The sequence below is a fragment of the Metschnikowia bicuspidata genome (genome assembly GCF_001664035.1).
Source record: "Metschnikowia bicuspidata var. bicuspidata NRRL YB-4993 chromosome Unknown METBIscaffold_1, whole genome shotgun sequence".
NCBI classification, from domain to species: domain Eukaryota; kingdom Fungi; phylum Ascomycota; class Pichiomycetes; order Serinales; family Metschnikowiaceae; genus Metschnikowia; species Metschnikowia bicuspidata.
Genome location: NW_017387731.1, coordinates 889,745 through 912,152, shown reverse-complemented (window position 1 = coordinate 912,152; position 22,408 = coordinate 889,745). Strand labels below are relative to the sequence as shown.

Sequence of the window (22,408 nt, the reverse complement as noted above, 5' to 3'; positions counted from 1 at the left end):
GTCCATGTCAAGTCACACTTGAAATCCACATTTACTAACGAAATTCAGAGGGTACTCCATCTATGGGAAAGAGACACAACAAGTCTCACGTTTTGTGTAAGAGATGTGGCCGTCGTTCGTTCCACGCTCAAAAGAAGACCTGTTCTTCTTGCGGTTACCCAGCTGCTAAGTTGAGATCTCACAACTGGGCTTTGAAGGCCAAGAGAAGAAGCACCACCGGTACCGGTAGAATGGCTTACTTGAAGCACGTCTCCAGAAGATTCAACAACGGTTTCCAGACCTCCATCAAGGATGTGTCCGCTTAAGTTTCTCTCTTATAACGTTCATCCCTAGTGTAATTAATACATCATACATTTGCAGCAACGCGGTTTATTTACTGCTGTAGATTGGACTACTAGATTACGATTATTGCAAGCACTCATCATGACATCGTAGGGCGGTCAACTTGTGCATTTGTTGTGGCATGCGCAGGTCCTTGGATATCTACGTTAGTGCAGAGGCGACAGGTGTAGTCAGTTCCCGTGTGAGTTGTACTTCGGCACCTCGTTTCTTGGTTGTCGTGACTGGACAGTCTATTTGGAGAAATAACGCAGAAGATGGCATGCAGCGAACCTTGAAAATCATCTTTGTTCCTCAAGACGCAACACCTTCTCGATTTCTCCATCACTGTGCCTCTTTGTTCATGTTATAGTACAAGTTGTCTGCCTCGTCGTGGTTCACGCACACGTTTAAGATTTCCCTAGCTATCTCGATGGTATCCAGATCATAAGGAAATTCAAGCCCATTCGCAAAGTCGCCCTCTATCCCTGCCAAATGAGTGTGCTGCTGTGGGTTGGGATTGAATAGATCGAAATGAGCCATTTCTCGGCTGCGAGACTCGCAGCTTCTGTTGAACACGCCGGTTTCCGTGAAGCCCTTAGCTCTGATCTGTGACAAGAGCTCGTGGGCGTCGAAAGAAAGCGAGTCTGAGGCGAATGCTATTCGCAGGAGCACAACGAATATCTCATAGAGCGTCTCGGGATATATCAAGGTGTTGATGTTTCTCTCTTCCTCGATGACGTAGAATAGTATACGCACAAACACCGTTATTATGGTGAGTCTCATGTGAATCAGCTGCGAGCGCGGTTGGTGTATGATGAGGTTCTGCTCGTAGCCAATGATCCTGACAATTGACTTGATATTCTCTTTCAGGTTGAGAAGATGGATTCTGCTTGAGATCGCAATCGACTCCAACAACATCACGATGCGAACACGTAGGGCGAGCAAGTGACAATCGTGTTGAAGCGCTCGGGTGAAACTGTGCTGGGTGTCTAGTTCCTGGGGCCTCACAGGGTACGGAATGGACACGAGCGTCTTGTTGAAAAGCCGCTCGGGCTCCGGGGGGACCGCCTGGCTAATTTTGTCGAGATCGAGATTGTTTCCCAAAACCCGATTGAGGCCGTAGAACATGAAGTCGTCTTTGATGCGAATGTCGATGATGAACACCTTGAGCAAAGACTTGACGAACCGCAGGTTCGAGGGGTCGTCCGAGGAGCAGAAGTGGTTTTCGTTTATGGAGGCAGACAAGACCTCGACGAGACTCGAGACCAAGTTGATTTGCACGGAAGACACAAACCGCTCGGTGTTCTCGGGAAGCACCTGGTGCATGAGCCCGACGTCCATGACTCCCAGGTCCCACATGTGGCGGGAGAACAGGGGCCCGAACTGCGAGGAGATGACGGCAGCCGACTCAAGGACGTCGAACGCGAGAACGAGAATGAGGTTCTCGAATAGCCGTTGCTGGTACGGCACAGCCTTGATGCCAGAGGACGCCTCGTCCTCCTCGTCGTGGAGACGGAGCACATGCACGAACCTGCGCAGGATCCGGCAGGAGGCTTCCACAAGCGTCGTGGCCAAGGACTCGGTGACCGCGGACGTCTTGAAGTTGGCCGCCGCATGCACGACTGAAATGAGAAACGGCACCGCCACGAGCACGCCCGGCTCTCGCTGCTCGTGGAGCCGCAAGAGCTCCTGGATGACGAGGAGAAGCAGCTCGCAGGCCTGTTGGACAAGCTTGTCCAAGCGCAAGTGGCGGAGTTGCAATAGCGCGTCCCACACGCACGACAGGAGCGGCGTGTTGGCGGCAACGGCAATGGCGCCGTGGACGCCGAGTGTCCTCTGGGAGCATATTTTCGAGAGGAACGCCATGGAGGTGCGGCCGGCCCCGTTGATCGTGTGGCGCCACAAGTGGTGGCAAAGCTGGGACCAGTCGTCCTGCAACTGGATGCGGGGGCCCTGTGCCGCGCCGTGAGCCCGGGGGGCCGGGCCGGGCGCGTCTGGCGCCGGCAGCCCTGCCCGAGTTTCCGGTCCGCCGCCCCACTGCAGAGCCTCCGGGGCGCCGTTGGAGTGGTCGGACACGCGCCGCCGCTTGACCGACGAGAGCGAGCGGAGCTCGTTGCCCAAGAACTTCTTCTCGTCCTCGAGCTTGTCGACGGTCAGCTTGAGCAGCGCGACGTGTTCCTGGGCAGAAAGGCGCAAGGCCTGGGCCTCGGCGCTAAGCTGGGCAACTTCACGAGACCGCAGGTTCTGGAGCGCCTCGAGCTGGGCCCTCAAGATGGAGATTTCGCCCTGGGCCCGGAACAACGGCAGCGGGGCGGCCTGGTGGTGTGGGGCTGCGGGCGCGGCGGCGGGCGGCGGTCTGGGCGTGGCCCCGACGAGCTGCAAAAGCAACGCGTCGTCGTCGTCGTCAAAACTGGAGTCGGACATCTGGCAGGCTCTGGTGTGGGCATGCAACGGTGGGGCTGTGCGGTGCTATTCGCCTATTGACTATGGGAACCTTGTTGGATGGTGACAATCTTGTTGGATGGTGACAATCTTGTTGGATGGTGAGTATAATAACCTTATTAGTCGGTGAGAAGAACCTTGTTAGTCGGTGAGTATAAAAACCTTGTTGAATGGTAAGTATAACAACCTTGTTAGTCGGTGAGAAGAATCTTGTTGGATGGTGACTATGAGAACCTTGTTAGAAGGTGAGTATAATTACCTTGCTAGATGGTGAGTATAATAACCTTGTTAGATGGTGAGTATAACAACCTTGTTGGATGGTAAGTATAATAACCTTGTTAGTCGGTGAGAAGAACCTTGTTGGATGGTGACTATAATAACCTTGTTAGTCGGTGAGTATGAGAATCTTGTCGGTGAGAAGAACCTTATTGGAGTATGAGAACCTAATTACTCAGCGAGTACAAGAACCTTATTAGTCGAGTACAGGAACCGTGTTAGTCCGTGAGAAGAACCCTATCAGTCGGTGAGTATAACAACCTTGTTGGTCGGTGAGAACCGCGGCTGCTCAGGCACATCGCTGCCCAGCAGACATGAACACGCAGGGCCATGACGAGGGCCCGTCACGTGCCTGTTTTTTGCCGCAAATCGCCCCGCGCCCCCAAACCAAGAAATATGCCCCCACGCATAGATAAAAACAGCACGGCCAGTGCCCCGGGACGCGTGCCGCCAGCCCCTGCCCGGGCGTCGGCGTGCTCTGCAGAAACCAGTGGTTTGGCCCGCCGCCAGCCGCGCAGACAGCGCCCGTGCCCCCGGAACTGGGGGTGACTACGGGCGCGTCACGTGACGCGCCAGTTCCGGGGCCGCAGCTCTTCTCCCGAAAAAAAGACGCGCGCCTGGAAAAGTCATCGTGCACCCTCCAGGCCATCGCTTCTCGACCCAGCCGTATCGCCCTCCCACCCCGGCTTTTCTTCTCGGCACCCCCAGTCTATACACATCCATGACGGACGCCAAACAAGACTCCAGAGTGCAGGACAAGCCTGCCGCCGGCGCCCCGCCCCCGGCCTCCTTCGTGCCCTCCAGGCCCCAGGTTTTGACCTCCAAAGACAAAGACACAAAGCGCATGGTGGTGGTGCTTTCACAGGCGTGTTTGGAAACACACAAAATCAGCACGGGCGCGGCGGGCGGCGACAAGTATGCGTTGTTGAACTGCGACGACCACCAGGGCTTGTTGCGCAAGATGGGCCGCGACATTGCCGAGGCTCGCCCGGACATCACCCACCAGTGTCTTTTGACGCTCTTGGACTCGCCCATCAACAAGGCCGGCAAGTTGCAGGTGTTCATCCACACGGCACGCGGCGTGTTGATCGAGGTGAACCCGAGCGTGAGAATCCCCCGCACGTTCAAGCGGTTTTCCGGGTTGATGGTGCAGCTATTGCACAAGCTCTCGATCCGCTCGGTGGACTCCGAGGAGAAGTTGTTGAAGGTGGTCAAGAACCCCATCACGGACCACCTCCCCACAAAGTGCCGCAAGGTCACCTTGTCGTTCGACGCCAAGATCCGCCGGGTGCAGGACTACGTGCAGACCTTGGCCGACGACGAGAGCATATGCGTGTTTGTGGGCGCCATGGCCCGGGGCCAGGACACCTTTGCGGACGAGTACGTGGACGAGAAAATCGGCCTTTCCGACTACCCCTTGTCTGCGTCCGTGGCGTGTTCGAAGTTCTGCCACGGGTGCGAGGATGTCTGGGGGATCATGTAGGGGGCGTTCCCCAAGGACGACTTTTGGACGGAGAGAACCGAGCGTTTTCTCGTGCAACCTGAAACTGTCGGCCTGTCTGGTCCATACAGGCGACACTAGATACTACCGAATATAGGGAAGACGTGAAACATTAATTTTTTTGTATCTTGCAAACGAACGTAGTCTGTGCTGTGTGGGTGTGGAGTCCATGGCTTCGCGTGCTGCTTGCCTCTGCTGGAGCCCTTTTACAGGGCGTCTTTTGTATGGTAGACTGGGGGTGCATGTTCTGGCTATTCGAGCCTGTGCGGGGCTATTCCCCATGCCCCAGATGGCACATGACTCTCTTCTCCTCAGATTGGGGGTCTATTCAGATTTGGGTCTACTCGGATTTGAATCTACTCAGATTTGGATCTATTCAGATTTGGGTCTACTCAGATTTGGGTCTACTCAGATTTGGATCTACTAAGATTTGGATCTACCTGCACTTGCCTTTTCTCAGACATGCATGCTCATGCCTTTCATGAAATATACATCTCATTCGTTCGACCCATACCTGTAAGCATTCTCCATTAAGGCCCAACTCAACGATCCTTTTCTTCCTAGTGCTAATCACATACATGTCGGGCACCAAGCTGTAAAGTGTTTGGCGCCGATTTATTTTAGTCTTTTTCATCTCACCTCTTTTCGCTTTCTCACTCATTCGACAGAATAATTAAAAATCTCTCCTTTGCTGCAGGCAGTCCCTCTTTATATAGATTAGTATTTTTTTGCAATCACTCCATTTTTCACAGTCACATCATCTCAGGCTCTGAGATGTTTTCCACCGCCAAGACCGGTTTTGGCCTTTCACTGAAGTATTCCCTCCCATCGCTTCCATACTGCTCGTCCAGGCATGCGCAACCTGTGTCGCAGATTGCGGCCCTGGTCCTCTGCAGATCCACCATCGGCAATTCTTCAGCAATAATAACAGCACTCTCGTTCCCTGCAAAATAGCAATGCAAGCGCCAGAAACGCTGCTATCATCAGGCGGCAGCATGAGCAAAAACAATCCCGAACAAATCAATTCTGCAGCTGCACATGAGCCCATAAACGGTGCCACCAGCTCACCAGGGCCGCAGCCAGTAGCACCCACTATAGATTGTGCCGATGCTGGAAGCACACAAAACACCGTGTCTCCAGATTTTCCTGTCCAGTCTGGCAACATAATCGAGAAGCTGAGCTCGGGATCTATCTCCCCGGCCGAAACGGGTCCAAAGCCCGAGAAAAAATCCGTCTCGGGCGACGATCTCTATCGCCGATCGTCTCAGTACCAGACCTGGTCCTTCACCAGCGAGGAGTTGTACCTGATCAAAAAACAGACCAACGAAAAAGGACGAGCCACTGCTCTTCAACTGTTCGAAAGCTCGCGATCATCGTTGGAGGCGGAGAAACCCGAGGTGTTCGCCGCACACGGTGACAAGTTGACATCCGAGATTCTCGAGCTCATTTCGTTTGACGAAGAGCAGAAGTACTTGCACTACTTCGGCCAGCAGATCGTTCAGATCTGTGCGCACTTCAAAATGCCCACTCAGGTGAAAGCCACCGCCATTTCATTTTTCAGGCGATTCTACTTGGTGAATTCTGTCATGGAATATAGGCCCCGCAACGTCTTGTACACCGCTGTGTTCTTAGCAGCGAAGCTGGAAAACTACTTCATTTCCATCGAGACTTTCTGTTCGAGAATACCGAAAACCAAGCCGGAAGATATCTTGGGGCTAGAGTTCATCATATTGCAGGCGCTCAAATTCACGCTCTTGGTGCACCACGCATTTCGACCCGTGTACGGCTTCTTCCTAGATTTCCAGCTGTTGCTCTTACATCCGGCGCCTGTGATGTACGACGTAAATGTGGACACCATAGGCCAGCTTTACGATAAGGCAAAGAAGTGGCTAAACGACCATGCGTTGTTAAGCGACGTTTCCTTCCTCTTCACTCCTCCGCAGATTGCATTGGCTGCCCTATACGACTCAGATAAGCGGATAACTGACCGCTACTTAAGACTCAAATTTCTTCACGAGCCACCTGAAGGCAAGGAGGTTGGTCAGTCCTCCGTTCCCCCGCATGTGAAAGAACATTTTGACCTCATATTGAAGACCATCAAAAGATGCATTAAGATTGCGAAGGAGGAGACAACGACGTCCAAAGAAGAGAGTACTAAAATCGATGAAAAGTGCTTCTTTGCTCTTAATCCTCTGAAACTATTGAAAAGACGCATCAAGGCCCTTCCGGAGCAGCCCTAAATATACGTTGTACGTAGGTTTTTGCCTGTGATGAGTCTGATTTTTGTCTCATTTGTATGTAGTTCTATGATCTGATCGTTCTGTCCAACAGTATGTCGTAAAAGTCTACTCGTCCATGACTCCCTCTTTCTCCAAGACCCGTTTTATTTCTTGGAACAAGAGCTTGGATGTAGCCGCGGCCCCCTTTGTGTGAACACAAATAACCTCTGATTTCTGGTTCATCTCTCTCTGTGCAATCTGGATTCTGAACTTGCAGCTCTTGAAATTAAAAGAGTTTCTTTTTGAAACAGACCCAAGGATATTGTTCCCGTGGTTGTCCCTTCTCAAGTCTTTTAGTCCGAAATTGGTCCACGAGTTTAGAAGTGAGAACAAAGCCGACATCATCTCTTGTTTGGGTAAAATCGTCTTGTATGTATGGACCTCAAGCTGGCTGTGATCCGAGGAACTAAACAACCGCAGGAAAAGGCCTCCTTTCGGTTCGTTAACTGTGCTACCGCTCGAGTTCGCTGGCGATGGTAGTTGTTTGGGTTCTTCATCCAACAGTTTCTTTGTGCCCCAAGATAACTTTCTGAAAATCGAGCGGTTTCTCTTTTGCGGCACATCCTCGGTTTTTGGCTTTAAGTTCGTGGAGTCCATGAGCGGAACACTACCATGCGCGGGAACGCTTGGTTTGGTTTCTCGTTTTTCTGCAAGCTCGCCATACTTCTTTCCCTTTGATACAGCTGTGGGCTTCTCAGGAGCCTTCAAGTCAGGAAGAAGCATAGTCGATGGGCTTGGCTGAGCAGCTCTCACCGGCTTGTTGGTTCTGGCACCCTGGGAAAGTGGTTTCTTGCTCTCCGGCAACTTGATACTTTCGAAAACCTCGTCAGCATTGGATTTAGGTCTCGTGTCATCCTCTGCAAAAGTGTAGTCAGCTTCCTTCTCCTTCTGGCTGACACCACTCCTTCGCCTCTGAGAATCCTTCGCACTTTTGGCACTGGCCACAGATTTCCTATGACCCATATTGTTGCCGGGACCAGCATAGTAAGATGTTCTCTTGTTAGCCAAATGCTCGTCAAGATCAATGACGGAATTAGAGTCCAAAGGCTCGTCGTCGTCTCCTAAATCGTTCATGGTTGAGCCTGCGTGATCCAAACGGTCGGCAAAGCTGGTTCTCAAGCCAGGCATGGCCTTGGAAAGTTGTTCCTCTTCATTAAGCTCGTCGTCCTCCAAGTCTTCATTGTGCGTATCCAAAAAGCTGTTTAAGTCCTGGTAAGACTCTTTGGTCGACTTGAGACTGAGCAAAGACAACCTCTTATTTGAGTTTGTGAAATTGCTTGATTTTCTCGTGACCTTGGGGATGTTGACAGATCCAATCAACGTCTTTCTTTCCTCTTCCTTATGCCTGCCGATCTTCGAGGTGCGCTTCACGCTTGAATCATTCAAGTTGCCCTCCAAAGCAGCGTTTAAGTTGAGCTGCGAGTTCAAAAGCCGGGATTTTCTGATTTCGGATAAGTACTCCTCACTCAAGTCTGCGTCTTCATTCTTGTGTTCTGGAAGCTCGAAGGCATTGTCGTAATCAGAGTCCTTGGGATATTGGTGCTTGTCGTCTTTGTAGCCAAAAGACACCATCGACTCCCGGTTCCTGTTCTTTCTCTTATTTTCCATGTCCTGAAACTCTGCTTTCAAGGCATCCTGTGCCCGGGTGAGCTTCTCGTTCTCATGCGCAAGCCATAGCGGATCCAACCGAGAAACTGGTCTCCTGCTTAAAACTGGTGTTTGTCTTCTTCTGGGAATCGGTTGCGTGACAGAACGCTTTTTGATTGCGTCAAGGTCAGATTTCTTGAGTTCATCGTCATTCCCACCAACTCCCTCCGAAAGGGCTCTCAAGGCTTGATTGTACTTGGCCTGTTTTTGTTGCTGCGAATTTCTCTTTCCAGGAAGCACGTCTGACGCACCAGCAGGAGCCTCTTCTTGGCCCAGGCCATCTTCAGTTACAGTGATGTGTAGCTTTTTAGAGGAAGAGAACAAAGACCGCCTCTTCTGTCTTTTTTGTTGTTTGGCCAACTCTTTGCGCGCCTTGAGTTCTGCTTCGTGCTTCTTCCGTTCGAGCTCCATCAATTTCTCGTACTCCTTGGCTTTCTTTTCCTCCTCGTCAATCAACTTCTCGTCCTCCTCGTCATACGCCTCGTGATTGAAGATCTTGTCACAAAGCATACCGAAGGTAGCAGATGTCCGCTTGGTTTGCTTGTCCATATACTCCCAGTCGGTCTCGTTCGAGAGCTTTGCATACGTAGAAAGAAGCTTGATGGTGATGGAGTTCCGCTTCATGCCAGTGTTTAAAGATTGGCGGATGGATTTGCGTCTGCTCATTCTAGAGTTAGACTGCTTCAAGATCGAATTTCTCTTGTTGCCTGCACCGGTCATAGTGGTGGACGATTGGTTCGGTATCAAGAAGGGAGCAGCGCTGAGAGCTTCTAGCGTACCTTTGTTCTCCTCTCTGATGCCAATGTCAGCAGCTGTGGCTGGTGTCTCTGCATCCGCGTGAATGGTGTCTTTCGAGGGCAAGGTGGGCGGCATCGACGTGTACGATTCGTTTGGCCCGGAAACGGCCATGATTTCATTGTAGATGTCTCTGGGAGGAGGCCCGCCTTGGGGCTGGAAGCTCATGCGTTTCCGCGGTGACCTGGCGGGCGAAGGCTGGTTCCACCGGGTGTCTCTTGAAGGGGACTTGTAGGGCGAGTTGTTGACACTTGAAACTGCCGAGTTCCTCGCGGGCACGGAGTTGCGAGCGCCATACCGACGCTGGAAGGAGACAGGCCTGTTTCTCGAGGATGACGCGCTCACTTGGCCCATCTTGCCGCGTCTTGGGGTGTTGGGGGCTCTGTTGGAGAGCGCCGAGGTGGAGCGAGGGAGATTCTTGGTGGGGGACGCAGACGTGGTGGGGTTGAGCGTGGCGTCGTCCTGCGTGTGTCTGTACCTGAGGAGCAACGCGTAAAAGGTCTTCTCGGGGGTCGGGCCCTCTTTCAAAAGGGCCAGGATGATCTCTTGCTCGGGCCGCAGGTTCCACAAAATGGACAAGTTCTCCAAGATCTGCCGGTCGATGTTCTTGACGGAGCCCAAGGATTTGTACGCGGTCTTCGGGTGCGGCAAGGACTTGACGCTGATGAGGTCTTCGTTAGGGCACGGGTACTTAGCAAGGAGGCGGTGGCTCAAGACGTCCGAGGTGGTGAGTCTCTCCATAGGGTCCACGGTGAGCATTTTCCAAATTAGGTCCTGGGCCTCGGGGCTGATTTCCAGCGGCATCTCGAAGTTGCCGGCCTGCACCTTCAACAACAAGTTGCGGATGTTCTCGTCGTCAAAGGGCAAGCGGCCGGTCAACAAGGCAAAGAGAATGACGCCGCACGACCACACGTCGGACGCGGCGCCGTGGTACTTGAGTCCAGACACGATTTCGGGCGCTGCGTAGTGCGGCGAGCCGCACGACGTCTCAAGCAACTTGCCGTTGCTCTCCAATGCCGCCATGCCAAAGTCCGCAAGCTTCACATTGAGAGAGCTGTCGAGAAGCAAGTTCTCGGGCTTCAAGTCGCGGTGGCAGATGCCCAACGCGTGGCAGTAGGCGGTGCCGAGGATGATCTGGCGGAAGTACTTGACGGCCTCCTGCTCCTCCAACGGGCCCCTTTCCACCAACAAGTCGAAGAGCTCGCCGCCTTCGACGTATTCCAAGACCAAGTACAATGCCTTGGACGTCTCCCACACATCGTACAAACGCAACACGTTCGGGTGGGTCAAGAGCTTCATGATAATGATCTCCCGCTCGATGCCGTAGGGAAGCCCGCCCTTGCGGTCCTGGGGCTGCTCGTAGTCTTCGTTCAAGTCCAGTTTCGACACCACTTTCACGGCCGCCTTCTGGCCCGTGGTCTGGTGCACGCCAAGCAAAACCCGCCCTGTGGCGCCGCGGCCTAGCGTTTTCCCTAGCCGCCAGGGCCCGATTTGTTGCGGGTGTATTTGTGCATTGAAAACCGAGGAGGTCACCGAGCCTTGTCTGGATAGCATAGTAGGAGACTGTGGAGATGGGCAGTCAGCAAATGGCTGGGATTGTTCTGATGAGGGCAGTCAGAGATGCTGCTTTAAAAGAGTGTTTGGGGTAGCGGGTGGTTCCAGGCAAAAACGGCGTGAGTGTGGAACAGCGGTTGTTTGAAGAGAAAATCCCAGGGTAGGAAAAAAGGTGAAAACCTCACAGACGTGTTGACGTTGCCGGTGTATAAGAGGCTATCGAGGGTCTGTCCTGCACGCGCACAAGATTGTTTGGGAAATTACCACTCACTTGGGAATGCGCGACGCGTGTGTGGCAGGCACGCGGCACCCGATTAATACGCTTTCGGCGACAGCGGGCCCGGCTGGCCCACGAGATGGCTCGAAAAGTATAGCGCTGTTTTAGGGAATTTGGGTTCTTGGCCGGGGGCCACACGGCGCCGGTGGAAACTAACAACTGCCCCAAAATGAAAACAGAATGAACATGAAATAAAACAAATACTGAATTAAAATGAATGAAACAAAATGGGGGAACAAAGCCCTGTGCTTCGCCGAGCGCTGTGCCAATAATACTAGATTTGTCATGCGAATGGCGAGAGTGTCGCTACCATCCGTTGATCCATGCACCCGCACATCTAGTTTTGGCCCGTGAGTCCATCTAAAGGCAGTAGCGATCGAGGCGCAGACGCGAGAAACGAGTGTATCTAGAGATGGTCTTGCGCAGCCGATTTCTCGCATTTCGTATGAAAGGTCTTGCGAAAGGAGGGGGGCTCCGTTTGATATTTCAACAGTGCTTCAGTTCTAGCCAAGGCGATGAAAAACAAAAAAAAAAGAAAAGGCTGACGCTAGGAACGGGAAGGAAAACTGTTCTCATGAAGCAACTGTCGTCGCTAACAGATTGAAGCTCCGTGGGGTTACGAGTCCCAACAAAAGTATGCATCAGGGTCGAATATCGAGGTGCTTAGCCACGCTTTTCCGCGCCAATCAGCTGTGCAAGTATGGCAAATGCATTGTGAACAACTTACCGACATTTCGCGACTAACCAAAAAGAAGTGAATTGAGCAAGAACGGTAATTCGGGGCTTACCTTGCTTTTTGGGAAAGCCCGTGCAAAGTACATACACGCTCTCCTATTGCAAAACACCTTGATTTCGCTCCATTGTAGGCTTGCTGAAATTTCACTGAATAGGCGGATGATCAGATATATCTGCAGTCGGGTTACGACTCCCCAGACCCGCTCGATGGAGCATCGTATTCTCAACTTCCGCCTCCATCAACGCAGCATGGTGAGTCCTTAAGAAAAATGGAGCTGAAAATCTGCAATTCTCTGAGCCGCCCGTTTAATTGAGCAATATCTATAAGTAGCTTTTATGGGCCTGGTTTCATCTCTGTCCACTACACATCAGCCAGAGATATTGGTAGATTCTTAAAAGAAAACGTGAGGTCTTGGTCCTGTCATTGTCCTGTCTTGGACGAAGACCATGGGAAATTCAATTATTGAAATTTCCTCTCGCTCCTCTTTAAAAGTACATACATTTCCCGCCTAGGGCTGAAGCCCATAGTGTCTTGATGGAATATCAGGAACTATGTGTGGCATCTACACTCCATATTGAGCGCAACATTTTAATCTGAGAGGCAAGTATCGACTGCTCTCTTCCATAATATCACCCCCAATTAAACCAATAGAGGACCTTTTGAAGAGTTCTTGGCAGCACAGATCATTCACTAGGATTTCTCCCACTGAGGCTTGGGGGGAATTTCTCTTCTCCAAATCCAAACTGCAAGTTGGTCAAACCCATCAAAATTAGCTTGGAGTGTAGCTTAAGTTCTTCTTGTACATCTCTCACAACCTTTGTGCCTTCCTGTAGGAGTTTCAAAATATAGTGATACCGAGAAATGCCACACAACTCCTCGTTCCAGACAAAGGACCTCATTGCATGGAAGTACTCTAAATATCCCGAAATAGTCTGTTCATCTTCTTGCAGCTTAACCTTTGCTGAAAGAAAACCATCGAAAGCGCTCGTGATGGCTTATCGGCTTGTGACCCCGGTGTTGGCGATGTCGACCATTGTTTCCACGTAACCATAGTCGGCACTTGTCAATACTTTTAGCGCCTTCTCAATGTATTGAATCGAGTCACCAGATTTGGGTACCGACTGAACTAAATTCTTGGATCTATTTGCAGCATCTAACAATGAATCTCCATCTTTGTCGGCATCTTTGATAGTATCGACATGTAAAGTGAACAGGTCTCCAATTCCAGCCAATAAATCTAAAGTTGAATTTACAGCGTTGCTGATTTGAGCCAAATAGTGATTGTAATTTAAGCTTTGCTCCTCAGCAACTTCGATGTAACTGAGGAAAGAGTATTCGCAAGCGTCTTTGAAAAAGCTTGCTACAGAATTGAAATCATCCAGTCCACATGTTTTTCTTGATCCGTGAATCTGATTTTCGCATAATTCAACCCATCTCCACATATTTCTGTCCATGGATTGCCTTTGCCTAGTATCATTCTGATGGCCGAATTTCTGGATCACAAAACTGTTTTCAAAATTCCTTTAGGGGCAACACCAGCAGCAATCAAAACATGATCTTTTTCGAAAATTTCTTTGGGAAAAATGACTTCCACATCTTCAGAAAATAAAACCCTTCTATTCGTGCGGACTTTGTCATTACAGTTTTGCCTGAGATTTTCCTTCTTTAGAATGTATTCTTTCAATTCGGGCACAAACATTAATTTTCCCCTGGCTTCACTGATAAGGTGGAGCTCTTCGCCACTCACAAAATCTTTTCTTATCCTGTCCCAAAAGGCGTCTTCGTTCAAACAAAGCGCTTTCCACAACGTCTTTTCTACTTTTATGGTCTTATCTCTGGTCCGGAGCGAAAGTTTCCACCATGGCTTTATCTTGTGTGGCATTTTATTTTTCTCTTGATCATTCAAATTTCCCAAACTCATCTTGGGGGAAGAACTAGTAGTGTTCGTTTGTGTCTGACATTCAGCCATAATTATTTTCTTCTTTCCCAAGTGTGTACTGGCTTTATTTGTTTCAATATCGATACTTCTTTGGGCAGAATAATCCCAAACATTGGAACTTTTAGTTATCAATTCAAATCCAGGCTCGTTTAGTTGCCAGCGTTGCCCAGACAGTCTACCCTCGGAAAGTAGGGCGATCTGAGAAAATCCAGGTTCTGTTTTCTGATCCTGGTCATTTCGATTATTAGGGCTAATGTTTTTCGGTCCAAAGCAATTCTTCAAATTTTTGAATTCTTTTGTTAATTCTCGTGAGCACTTGAAAGACATCTCGCAGAAGTACGGATTTATAATTTCTTCCTCGCAGTTTTCGAAGAGCATGTGTATCTGGCCATTTGGCTTGTAGGACTTTGGGTAATTCTCCCCCTGATTGTCTTTATTTTGAGTCTTTGCAAGTGTTTCAGTTTTTTGAGCTTCTTCAAAAATATAAAACGGCCTGAAAAAGAGTTTTTGTACCTCGACATTCAAAGGAGGCTCAGAAGCTTTCCAGTCGGCGGAACTAACTTCGCTCGCAGAGTTATATACGGGCCCAACACCAGTGTCACAAGAAACCATCAAATTTCCCTTGAATCCTCTGAAATAATTTTCTGAGAGATCCTGGTCCTCTCTGCCGGTTTTGCATCCCTCGAATGTCTCCGCAAGCTGTCTGTCTGCGAATCTAGAGTTCGAGGATGAAAACGTAGCAAGCCTGTTGATAAACACGTTTTCCATTTGGCTATCATCGTTCATCATTATTTCTTAGATTTTCAAAACCCAAATTTGAGCTAGATAAACTTTGACTCTCAGACGAAGACCATAGTACTGATGAATCATGCAAAGATGCCTTATTCTCCAATGACCTTGCCGCTATAAGCCTAGGGGGGTTCATAGTCCCCATTCCCCCGACAGTTAAAGTCTCCGATGACTTCAAAAATGTCAGCGTTTCTTGGAGACACCAAGATTTTGATGCTCGACTCATCACAGCACGTGTTGATAGACATTTTATTATCGTTCGTTATGGCGTCAGACCCGCACATACCAAAGAAACCCTCGAGAGAACAAGCAAAAATGGAAAAGCGAGATAACCAACCCAAATGTACTTGGGTTTTGGATTTTGTATTTTGTTTGCGATTGGCAGGTAAACAAGATACAATGTAAAAATGATCAGAATACTCAGTAACTTTATAATTAGCGAAATCTTTTCTTTCAGGATCTTGCGTTTTGCACCCACGCATACTTTTCGTACCTGTTAACAAAATCTACTAAAGAGATCATCTATTACCTACTAATCGAACTGCCTATGTTTTGAATATGTGTCCAATTGCGTCATGTTTTCAAAAGACTCTATTATTAATCAAGAAATACACATGTTTTGGTTGAACTCATTTTTTGACATTCGAGTCTAAATTTCGAATTTCCGATTCAATGCCCAAAATAAACCTGAAGCTTTTTAATCGATTTTTGGTCACGTCATACTCATAACTCTTACTTAAATGTATTTACAGTCATCTGCCTACAGATACTATGAATATGAACTTATCCAAGTATATAAGGTTGGACCATGCAATTTCAAACAAGGGCTACCAAAAAGATATCTGATTATTGAGGTATTCAGTGAAGCTGAGGACTCAAAGGTCGAACCATACATGCATTCCAGGATCTGCAATACAGAGGAAGGAAATAAAGCTTTTCTCATCAATATTAGCATAAAAGCTCAGACCACCGCACTTGTATCTCTTAATTACACAACCAAGCTCGGTTCTGTGAATGTGGAGTTCTTCTATAACTATGTGTAGATAGGCTAGACTTATCTTAATATCGTCTTATCAAGCCCTCGTTATTTTTTGCTTTCTAATTTTCTTCTTTTTCTTCCTTTTTTCCCAAGTTCTTTTGTTTTTAATTTCTTCGTTCTGTTTCTATAACTATTTGCTGATTGCTTTTTTTTGCCCGTGACTTACTTTACAGACAGTTTTTATATCTATTTTGGCATACTGATATAATACAGGTGAATTCTTCTTTACATTGGCTTCAGATTACAAAGCATCGACAGATATTCGGTAATCATGCGTTTCATAAGTCATCCACTCATTTTCAGGCTAGCTATATCTCATGAAGACAAAAATCTTGATACCAAAGGCACTGGGTTTTGTCTTGAGGTGTCAATGTGAATTTATCTGGGTGGTAAGACGCAGGCAGTAGTGGCCGAAGTGAAACTAGAATTTATACCTTTCATGTTTGGCCAGATTACCGTCAATCTCAGCAGTCACATTACCATTGGATTCAGGGACCAAGAGGAAAGCTGTTATCACAGAAGCCGTAGAGTAATAAGCATCATCATCTTCCATCTCTTGCTGCCTCTTTGCATTTAGAAATTCTTTTTGATAATCAACCCGAAAACACAGAAAAACGATTTGAGGCTGAATTTCAGACTGTTCCTTTAATAGGTAGCAAAGATTTCTTATCTGGGGGTGTCAATCAATTTTCAGATCATTTCTTTTTCTTTTCGGGTTCCTTGCGGGAGTCAGGGTTTCTGTCACTCATCTTCAGAATCGACATCCGCTTTTATAAAGGGCTCCAAAACATTATTTACTTCTCAGTCTTTTTGCTTTCCCCGACTTCGTGGATTAAATCTTCCTTGTGGCAGTTTTGCCACATAGATTTTAGAATTTTATTAGCATTGGAACGGTTTTCTAGAACTACAGCATGTCCATATCAGGATTTCAAGGCAAGCTAGGGGTTTGGAAGAAAAAAGAAGAAAGCAGTATCACTTCAGTGATTGTCGCCATATAAAGGAATAATTGTTGATATGTTCATATTTGTGACAACAAAAAAGGAGAAGCAAAGGCGGCACATGAGTAAATACGAATAGAGCTCTTTTTCAGCTGCAATAGAAGCGAAGGCTATCGTGGGATTAATGGCCCTGGAACCCGCTGTGTTAGAATTCTCCTTGGCTCTCTTCATTGATGATTTCTCAGTAGCGCTATTGAAATATTTTGCGAAAGAGATTACAGATAGATTTTTGTTTCCTTCAAATGCATCCAATAATTCTTCCTGGGACTGGCTTGATTCTGGTGTACTTGGCTCGTTGTGGATCTAGTTCATTGCTTTTTTTTAATAATGGTTGTTCTTGCTTTACTTTTTTACCTTTTTTCATATGAACAATAAAGAAATAAAACTGTAGAGTCCTGTATTTTACCTTGAGACAGCTCCAAATACATTTTTAGTTCCTGAGCTCAACATGTTTCATATAAGCTTGTCCATGCATGGACGGGATTCTTGACATGTATCTATTTACGCATCGAACATTTACCATGGTTTCTTTTTTTTTTTTGGTAGATTCATCTGATTAAAGGGGCAAAACTATGTAACGAATATATATAAAAAACCTTTAAACAGCTCCCAGCTACGTACCAAGTGTCTTGGCTCGGCCCGTCCCCTTCCGTTAGTCACGGCCTGCACAGTCCTCATGGCCCATATCTGTTTACGTATTGGATATTACGTCATCGACTACATAGGTTTCCTGTAGTAGTCGCTTCAACTCAGTGGGGAAGGAGGGTATGGAGTGATTGTAGGTTGCCAGGTCCTCTACCTTGAGTTTCTTTGAGATATCCCATATGGCAATTCTCGGTTCTCGTTCTTCCGGAACGTCGTGTTGGGGTTGTAGGCAATGGGGGAATTGTAGTCTGACATTTCCGGCGTTCGGTTTTGTTTACCGTTGCTACTTTGGCTTGGTTTGTATCATCCTTTGTTTTCGGGGGATCCTTTGATGATGGCGTGTGGTCGGGAATGTGAGTTCCCGAAACTGTAGTCAAGGAGCCTCCTAGGGAGGGCATGGATGATTGAGTAGAGGTTTGATTAAGGAGCCTTAATTAATTTATTTCCGGCTGAAACTATGTGCAAGACATTTTCAGAGTGTTAAATAAAAGATGATTCAATTCCTGAATTTGAGCGAAGGACAAAAACGAAATAATGTTACCTTTAAACTATATATATTATCTTTAAGATAAAATTTCGGTTGCGGCCATACCATGCAGAAAGCACTGTTTCCCGTCCGATCAACGTTAGTTAAACTGCATAGGGCCACACTGAGTAGTGTAGTGGGAGACCATATGCGAAATTGTGGTGCTGCAATCTTTTTTTTCGACTAAAGACTTACTGATTGTTGCATATGTGTGCCTAACTTTTTCTCATGTGGAAAGTATTCCTTTAGGACGTCGTATTTCGAATAACTACATGCCTGTAACACTCAAGAACATGTCTCCTCATACACCCCTGTGTCAGTGGTGCAACTGTCGGAAAGCGTGTGTGACAGAGTGAAGTAAAATAAGAGCCATTTAAAAAAACGTGGGTTGTTATTCGTATTGAAAAAGAAGTTTTTGCAGTCAATTAAAAATGGTTGGGAAGTTTGGCGCAAGTCATACAGTAGAAACGGACCTATCATATCAAGATTCCTCATGAACTAGCCTCCGATAATTCGGGTAGCACGCCGGGGATGACTTGATAATTCAAAGTCACCATATATGTGAGTCTCGTATTTATTCCAGTGTGAAAACCCTGTTTGACATACCGGAAAGTGCAGCCCTGCGAGTTAGATAGCGCAGAAAAACATAGAGCTTTGGTAGTACCTCTGTTTGAGAGGGCCGATACTTGTGGAAAAATATCAATCAAAAAATCTTTGCTGCTAACAACAAAGAAGGATTACAAAATCAGCGAATTATATGCGTTTCTATCAGTTATGATCAAGCTCTACCAGCTTCAATAAACCTGGTCGAATTTCTTGTGGTTACTCAACTTGAAGCAATACATCATTTGGTGCAGGCTCATGGCTCTATGATTTCATTGGCAGGAGTCAGTAAAACAATATGAAACTGTTGATGAGTAAGAAATAGGAGCTCGAGGATATCTGCTGTATCCAAGTGAGGGCGTAGTTTCCGCCATGCAAAGAATACTCATGACGCTGTTCTTGAATGAGCTTCCAACCACGGACTGTAAGTCCCGCGACAGTCTCCAAAAAAATACCCGTTTTTTTGGTGGAATACTCAGGCCACAGTAGTGCGTTTCGGTTGTTTTAGTTCATTTGCAATTCGCTGAGCTTTCGCACGCCGCACAGCTAAATTGATCAGGTCTATTCCTTAAGAATCTTTACGGCCTCACACTATAATACCCTCTACTCATCTCCTGTTAAAAAAAACATGTAGCCTCATAGTATTTGGGCTCAAATCAGAATTATTCTTTTGTGCGCTTTCGTGCCCGGCATCTCAAGACCGCTCAATTGACACGTTATCTCCACTGCCATGTGCACCAAAACTAGACTTCCGAGCATCTTTAATTTCAGCCCCAACTCCAATTTCTCAATTGGGCAGGCTTTTATCATTGAAATTCTCAGCTCTTTCCTTGTCCCCCCATCGGGGCCTTATCACTCAAAAGTCTTCTTGCCCCATCGGACAGTGTCCTCACCACGAAAACATGCAGGTTTGGTGCATGAGGCTGGTGCTCACGCCTCGCCTAACGAAACCTCAAACGGCACCCCATTTCTCCCCTCCGCAACTCGATTGCCCATATTTCACATGCCTGAGTGGATCTCGACGTTTCCAGGCTACAGCCAGCTCATGCGCAAAATCAAGTGCACCATAGGAGGCGTTTGCAAAACGGGCCCTGTACCGCGCCATGTGGGGGTCATTATGGATGGAAACCGCAGATACGCCAAAACCAACAAAATCGAAATGAAGGAAGGCCACAATCTCGGCTTTGACAGCATGGCGTCCATTTTGGAGCTCCTATACGAATCTGGTGTCGCATGTGCCACGGTGTATGCGTTTTCCATCGAAAACTTCAAACGTCTGCGGTACGAGGTCGAATGGCTCATGAACTTGGCCAAATCTAAGCTCTACCAGATGAGCCAGCACGGCGAGCTTTGTGACCAGTACGGCATTCGCATAAAGATCTTGGGAAACGTGTCCCTATTGCCGGCCGATGTGCAAAAAATTTTACAAGACACGCAAAAAATGACTGCTCATAACACCCGTGCAGTGTTGAACGTGTGTTTTCCGTACACCTCGCGGGACGAAATCGCCCATTCGATCCGCGGCGTGGTAAAGGCGTCAATGGAAGACCCGGAAATGATCATTGACGAGCACACGATGGAGAACTATTTATATACGGCAGACGCCCCACCATTGGATCTTCTCATACGAACTAGCGGAACAAGCAGGCTTTCCGATTTTCTCTTGTGGCAGAGTGTGCCGTCTACATGTGCCATTGTCTTCAGCGACCGGCTTTGGCCCGAGTTTCTGCCGTGGGATATGACTAAAATCCTTCTCTCCTGGAGCTTCAACATGTACTGGTATGGCCACGGCAACGGCCAGACAATGTCCAAAATTGTGCTACACTCCTCCGCCCTGCCGTCATTGAAAAACCATGACGCATCTCTCTTTGCAGACTCGGACGTCTCCACTGCTTACGAACGGTATACTACAGAATCGCCTGTTGACGCCACGGAGAGACTAAGTCTGGCCACTGGGAGGGATTGAAAATCACACGGAATAATAGACATACAGGAACCGCAGTTGTCCGATGGCAAATCGAGAGTCGAAAAGACGTGAGCGAATCGTAGCAACCCCTTCCCATTTAGGCATTCCGGCGATCAGAGATTTTTGCATCCATTTTCTTCTTGGTCAGCATGGTCACCTTTCGAGGCTAATCCGCATATTGACTCAGTATTGAAACAATCATGAAATATGCTACAACTACATACTCTGTTTTCCATTCCATCACTGTTCTAGAGGCTCTTCTAAGGCATGGTGAAGTGCGCTCGATTGAAAGGCTCTTAGATTTATCGGTATCGCGGTACCTGCATGAGCGTTAAAACTTTGAGTCATTGAGGTGAGATTTTCAAAAACCCAATCCACGTTAGTTACCAGCCACCGTTTTCGTTAACATGGATTTAGTCAACCACCTCCCAGACCGCCTATTGTTTGCAGTTCCCAAGAGTATGTGACTAAGAATGCAAGAAAGTTAGCTGGTGCGGGCGTCTTTGGCCCCGTGTCGATACTTGTATCAATATACTAACATTTGTCAGAGGGACGTTTATATGAGAAGTGCTGCAACTTGCTTGCTGGTGCAGACATCCAGTTCAGAAGATCCAACAGACTCGATATTGCTCTTTCGACAAACTTGCCTGTGGCTTTGATTTTCTTGCCAGCGGCAGATATTCCAACCTTTGTTGGAGAGGGAAAATGCGACTTGGGAATCACTGGCTTGGACCAAGTGAGAGAAGCCGATATGTTTGAATCTGTGTCCGACTTGTTGGACTTGGAGTTCGGAAAATGTAAATTGCAAGTCCAGGTCCCAGCCGACGGTGACATCGAAAAGCCTGAGCAATTGGTCGGCAAGAAAATCGTCTCATCCTTCACTAGATTGTCCGAGAGCTTTTTCAAGGACTTAGAGGTCGAAGCTGGCGTTCCAGTAGGAAGCACCAAAATAAAATACGTTGGCGGTTCTGTGGAAGCCTCGTGTGCTCTTGGTGTCGGTGATGCCATTGTTGATTTGGTCGAGTCTGGTGAGACAATGAAAGCGGCGGGGTTAAAGGCCATTTCCACCGTCTTGGACACTTCTGCTCACCTCATTTCCTCTAAAACACCAAGATTTCCTCAGTTGGTGGACACCATCCACCAAAGATTCGAGGGTATCATGGCTGCACAGAGGTTTGTCTTGTGTAACTACAACGCTCCAAGATCTATTGTCCCAGAGGTGTTGAAGATCACCCCTGGAAGAAGATCAGCTACGATTTCAGCGTTGGAGAAACAGCCTAATGATCCCGAAGAATGGGTGGCTGTTTCTTCGATGGTCGAAAAGAAGAGAATTGGAAACGTTATGGACAATTTGAAGAAGGCGGGAGCCTCGGACATTTTGGTGTTTGACATCAGCAACTGTAGAGTATAGAGTCTACAGGCAGTGAAAACACTTCGAGTCACCGGTTTTTTTACCGTCAAAGGGCCATTCAATTATTAAAGTTGTGTTAAGTCTTCGGGAAGTATGAGTGTAATAGATAATAGTGACGTGAGTACGGGGCGAGATTCTCTTGATACGTATTAGGATTGCTTTCTTGTAGTTAGACCAGTCTTGCAGCCCAGAAAAGGAACAGGCTGTAACTGAAGAAGCATGACATGAAACAGTCCTAGCCATCAAGCACATCAACGCTATGCTCATGTTTCCTTGCAGCATATGTCGCACTGAAGACGCTTCGTAGTCCGAAGGCAATAGAAGCCTATCAATTTGCATTCTGGCACACAAGTTATATCTGACGGGTGGTCTTCTTAGTGGCTGAGAGTCTACTGTCTAATTGAATGCTGAACTGGCCTACAGCACTATAAGGTGCTCTGATTCTGCTTTTCATCTGAAGCTTGGGTCTATAGCTTCTGAGGTTGTAAGGTTGTGCGACACATTTGCACTGAGGTGATATCCTACCAAACAAATATACCACACAATTTTCGGAGTAAATCAGCACATTCATACTTTTAAGAGCAAATCATCTTAATCGCACAGATACCCTTTTTTTGTTATACTTCTACCACTCTGTAAGAGTTTTCGGGCAAGCTTACAGGCG

The 22,408-nt window shown here is 47.7% G+C and overlaps 10 protein-coding genes across 10 annotated transcripts, besides 1 other annotated feature; 6 read left to right on the top strand and 4 right to left on the bottom strand.

Annotated features, from left to right (window-relative positions):
- Window positions 1–47: 47 nt before the first annotated feature.
- Window positions 48–287, top strand: RPL37B (60S ribosomal protein eL37; the record flags this gene model as incomplete). Its single annotated transcript, XM_018855344.1, has 1 exon — window positions 48–287. A coding segment is annotated over one exon (240 nt), but the record flags the coding sequence as incomplete, so codon positions are not given.
- A 376-nt stretch (window positions 288–663) lies between these two features.
- On the bottom strand, window positions 664–3,438 carry METBIDRAFT_85317 (uncharacterized protein; the record flags this gene model as incomplete). Its single annotated transcript, XM_018859247.1, has 2 exons — window positions 3,364–3,438; window positions 664–2,731 (listed from the first exon to the last, which is right to left on the bottom strand). Exons 1-2 carry the CDS (start codon window positions 3,369–3,371, stop codon window positions 664–666), a joined length of 2,076 nt encoding a protein of 691 aa, XP_018713435.1. The 5' UTR covers window positions 3,372–3,438.
- A 246-nt stretch (window positions 3,439–3,684) lies between these two features.
- On the top strand, window positions 3,685–4,649 carry NEP1 (18S rRNA pseudouridine methyltransferase). Its single transcript, XM_018855422.1, has one exon. The coding sequence runs from the start codon at window positions 3,761–3,763 to the stop codon at window positions 4,520–4,522; it is 762 nt and encodes a 253-aa protein (XP_018713434.1). The 5' UTR covers window positions 3,685–3,760; the 3' UTR covers window positions 4,523–4,649.
- A 664-nt stretch (window positions 4,650–5,313) lies between these two features.
- METBIDRAFT_29511 (TFIIH complex kinase subunit) lies at window positions 5,314–6,893 on the top strand. Its single transcript, XM_018855421.1, has one exon. It carries the CDS (start codon window positions 5,497–5,499, stop codon window positions 6,778–6,780), a length of 1,284 nt encoding a protein of 427 aa, XP_018713433.1. The 5' UTR covers window positions 5,314–5,496; the 3' UTR covers window positions 6,781–6,893.
- GIN4 (protein kinase) lies at window positions 6,886–11,182 on the bottom strand (the record flags this gene model as incomplete). The annotated part of the gene is made up of 2 exons (XM_018859246.1): window positions 9,535–11,182; window positions 6,886–9,489 (listed from the first exon to the last, which is right to left on the bottom strand). The coding sequence occupies exons 1-2, from the start codon at window positions 10,813–10,815 to the stop codon at window positions 6,886–6,888; spliced, it is 3,885 nt and encodes a 1,294-aa protein (XP_018713432.1). The 5' UTR covers window positions 10,816–11,182.
- Window positions 11,183–11,190: 8 nt separating this feature from the next.
- Window positions 11,191–11,740, bottom strand: METBIDRAFT_29509 (uncharacterized protein). Its single transcript, XM_018855420.1, has one exon. The coding sequence runs from the start codon at window positions 11,530–11,532 to the stop codon at window positions 11,245–11,247; it is 288 nt and encodes a 95-aa protein (XP_018713431.1). The 5' UTR covers window positions 11,533–11,740; the 3' UTR covers window positions 11,191–11,244.
- A 771-nt stretch (window positions 11,741–12,511) lies between these two features.
- METBIDRAFT_9291 (uncharacterized protein) lies at window positions 12,512–14,556 on the bottom strand (the record flags this gene model as incomplete). The annotated part of the gene is made up of 3 exons (XM_018859353.1): window positions 12,512–12,655; window positions 12,839–13,306; window positions 13,336–14,556. 3 exons carry the CDS (start codon window positions 14,554–14,556, stop codon window positions 12,512–12,514), a joined length of 1,833 nt encoding a protein of 610 aa, XP_018713430.1.
- A 2,092-nt stretch (window positions 14,557–16,648) lies between these two features.
- On the top strand, window positions 16,649–16,916 carry METBIDRAFT_29507 (uncharacterized protein). Its single transcript, XM_018855419.1, has one exon. It carries the CDS (start codon window positions 16,718–16,720, stop codon window positions 16,898–16,900), a length of 183 nt encoding a protein of 60 aa, XP_018713429.1. The 5' UTR covers window positions 16,649–16,717; the 3' UTR covers window positions 16,901–16,916.
- An 818-nt stretch (window positions 16,917–17,734) lies between these two features.
- Window positions 17,735–17,944: a sequence feature (Protein overlapping with rRNA (METBIDRAFT_37614, OBA22947.1) was converted to a misc_feature.).
- Window positions 17,945–19,370: 1,426 nt separating this feature from the next.
- Window positions 19,371–20,333, top strand: RER2 (ditrans,polycis-polyprenyl diphosphate synthase; the record flags this gene model as incomplete). The annotated part of the gene is made up of 1 exon (XM_018856904.1): window positions 19,371–20,333. One exon carries the CDS (start codon window positions 19,371–19,373, stop codon window positions 20,331–20,333), a length of 963 nt encoding a protein of 320 aa, XP_018713427.1.
- A 407-nt stretch (window positions 20,334–20,740) lies between these two features.
- Window positions 20,741–21,744, top strand: HIS1 (ATP phosphoribosyltransferase; the record flags this gene model as incomplete). The annotated part of the gene is made up of 2 exons (XM_018856969.1): window positions 20,741–20,792; window positions 20,882–21,744. 2 exons carry the CDS (start codon window positions 20,741–20,743, stop codon window positions 21,742–21,744), a joined length of 915 nt encoding a protein of 304 aa, XP_018713426.1.
- Between the last annotated feature and the right edge of the window lie 664 nt (window positions 21,745–22,408).

Excerpts from the sequence above, each read along its gene's own strand:
- NEP1 (XM_018855422.1), top strand. The coding sequence starts at position 3,761 with ATGACGGACGCCAAACAAGACTCCAGAGTGCAGGACAAGCCTGCCGCC.
- METBIDRAFT_29511 (XM_018855421.1), top strand. The coding sequence starts at position 5,497 with ATGCAAGCGCCAGAAACGCTGCTATCATCAGGCGGCAGCATGAGCAAA.
- METBIDRAFT_29509 (XM_018855420.1), bottom strand. The coding sequence starts at position 11,532 with ATGCGAGAAATCGGCTGCGCAAGACCATCTCTAGATACACTCGTTTCT.
- METBIDRAFT_29507 (XM_018855419.1), top strand. The coding sequence starts at position 16,718 with ATGGCCCTGGAACCCGCTGTGTTAGAATTCTCCTTGGCTCTCTTCATT.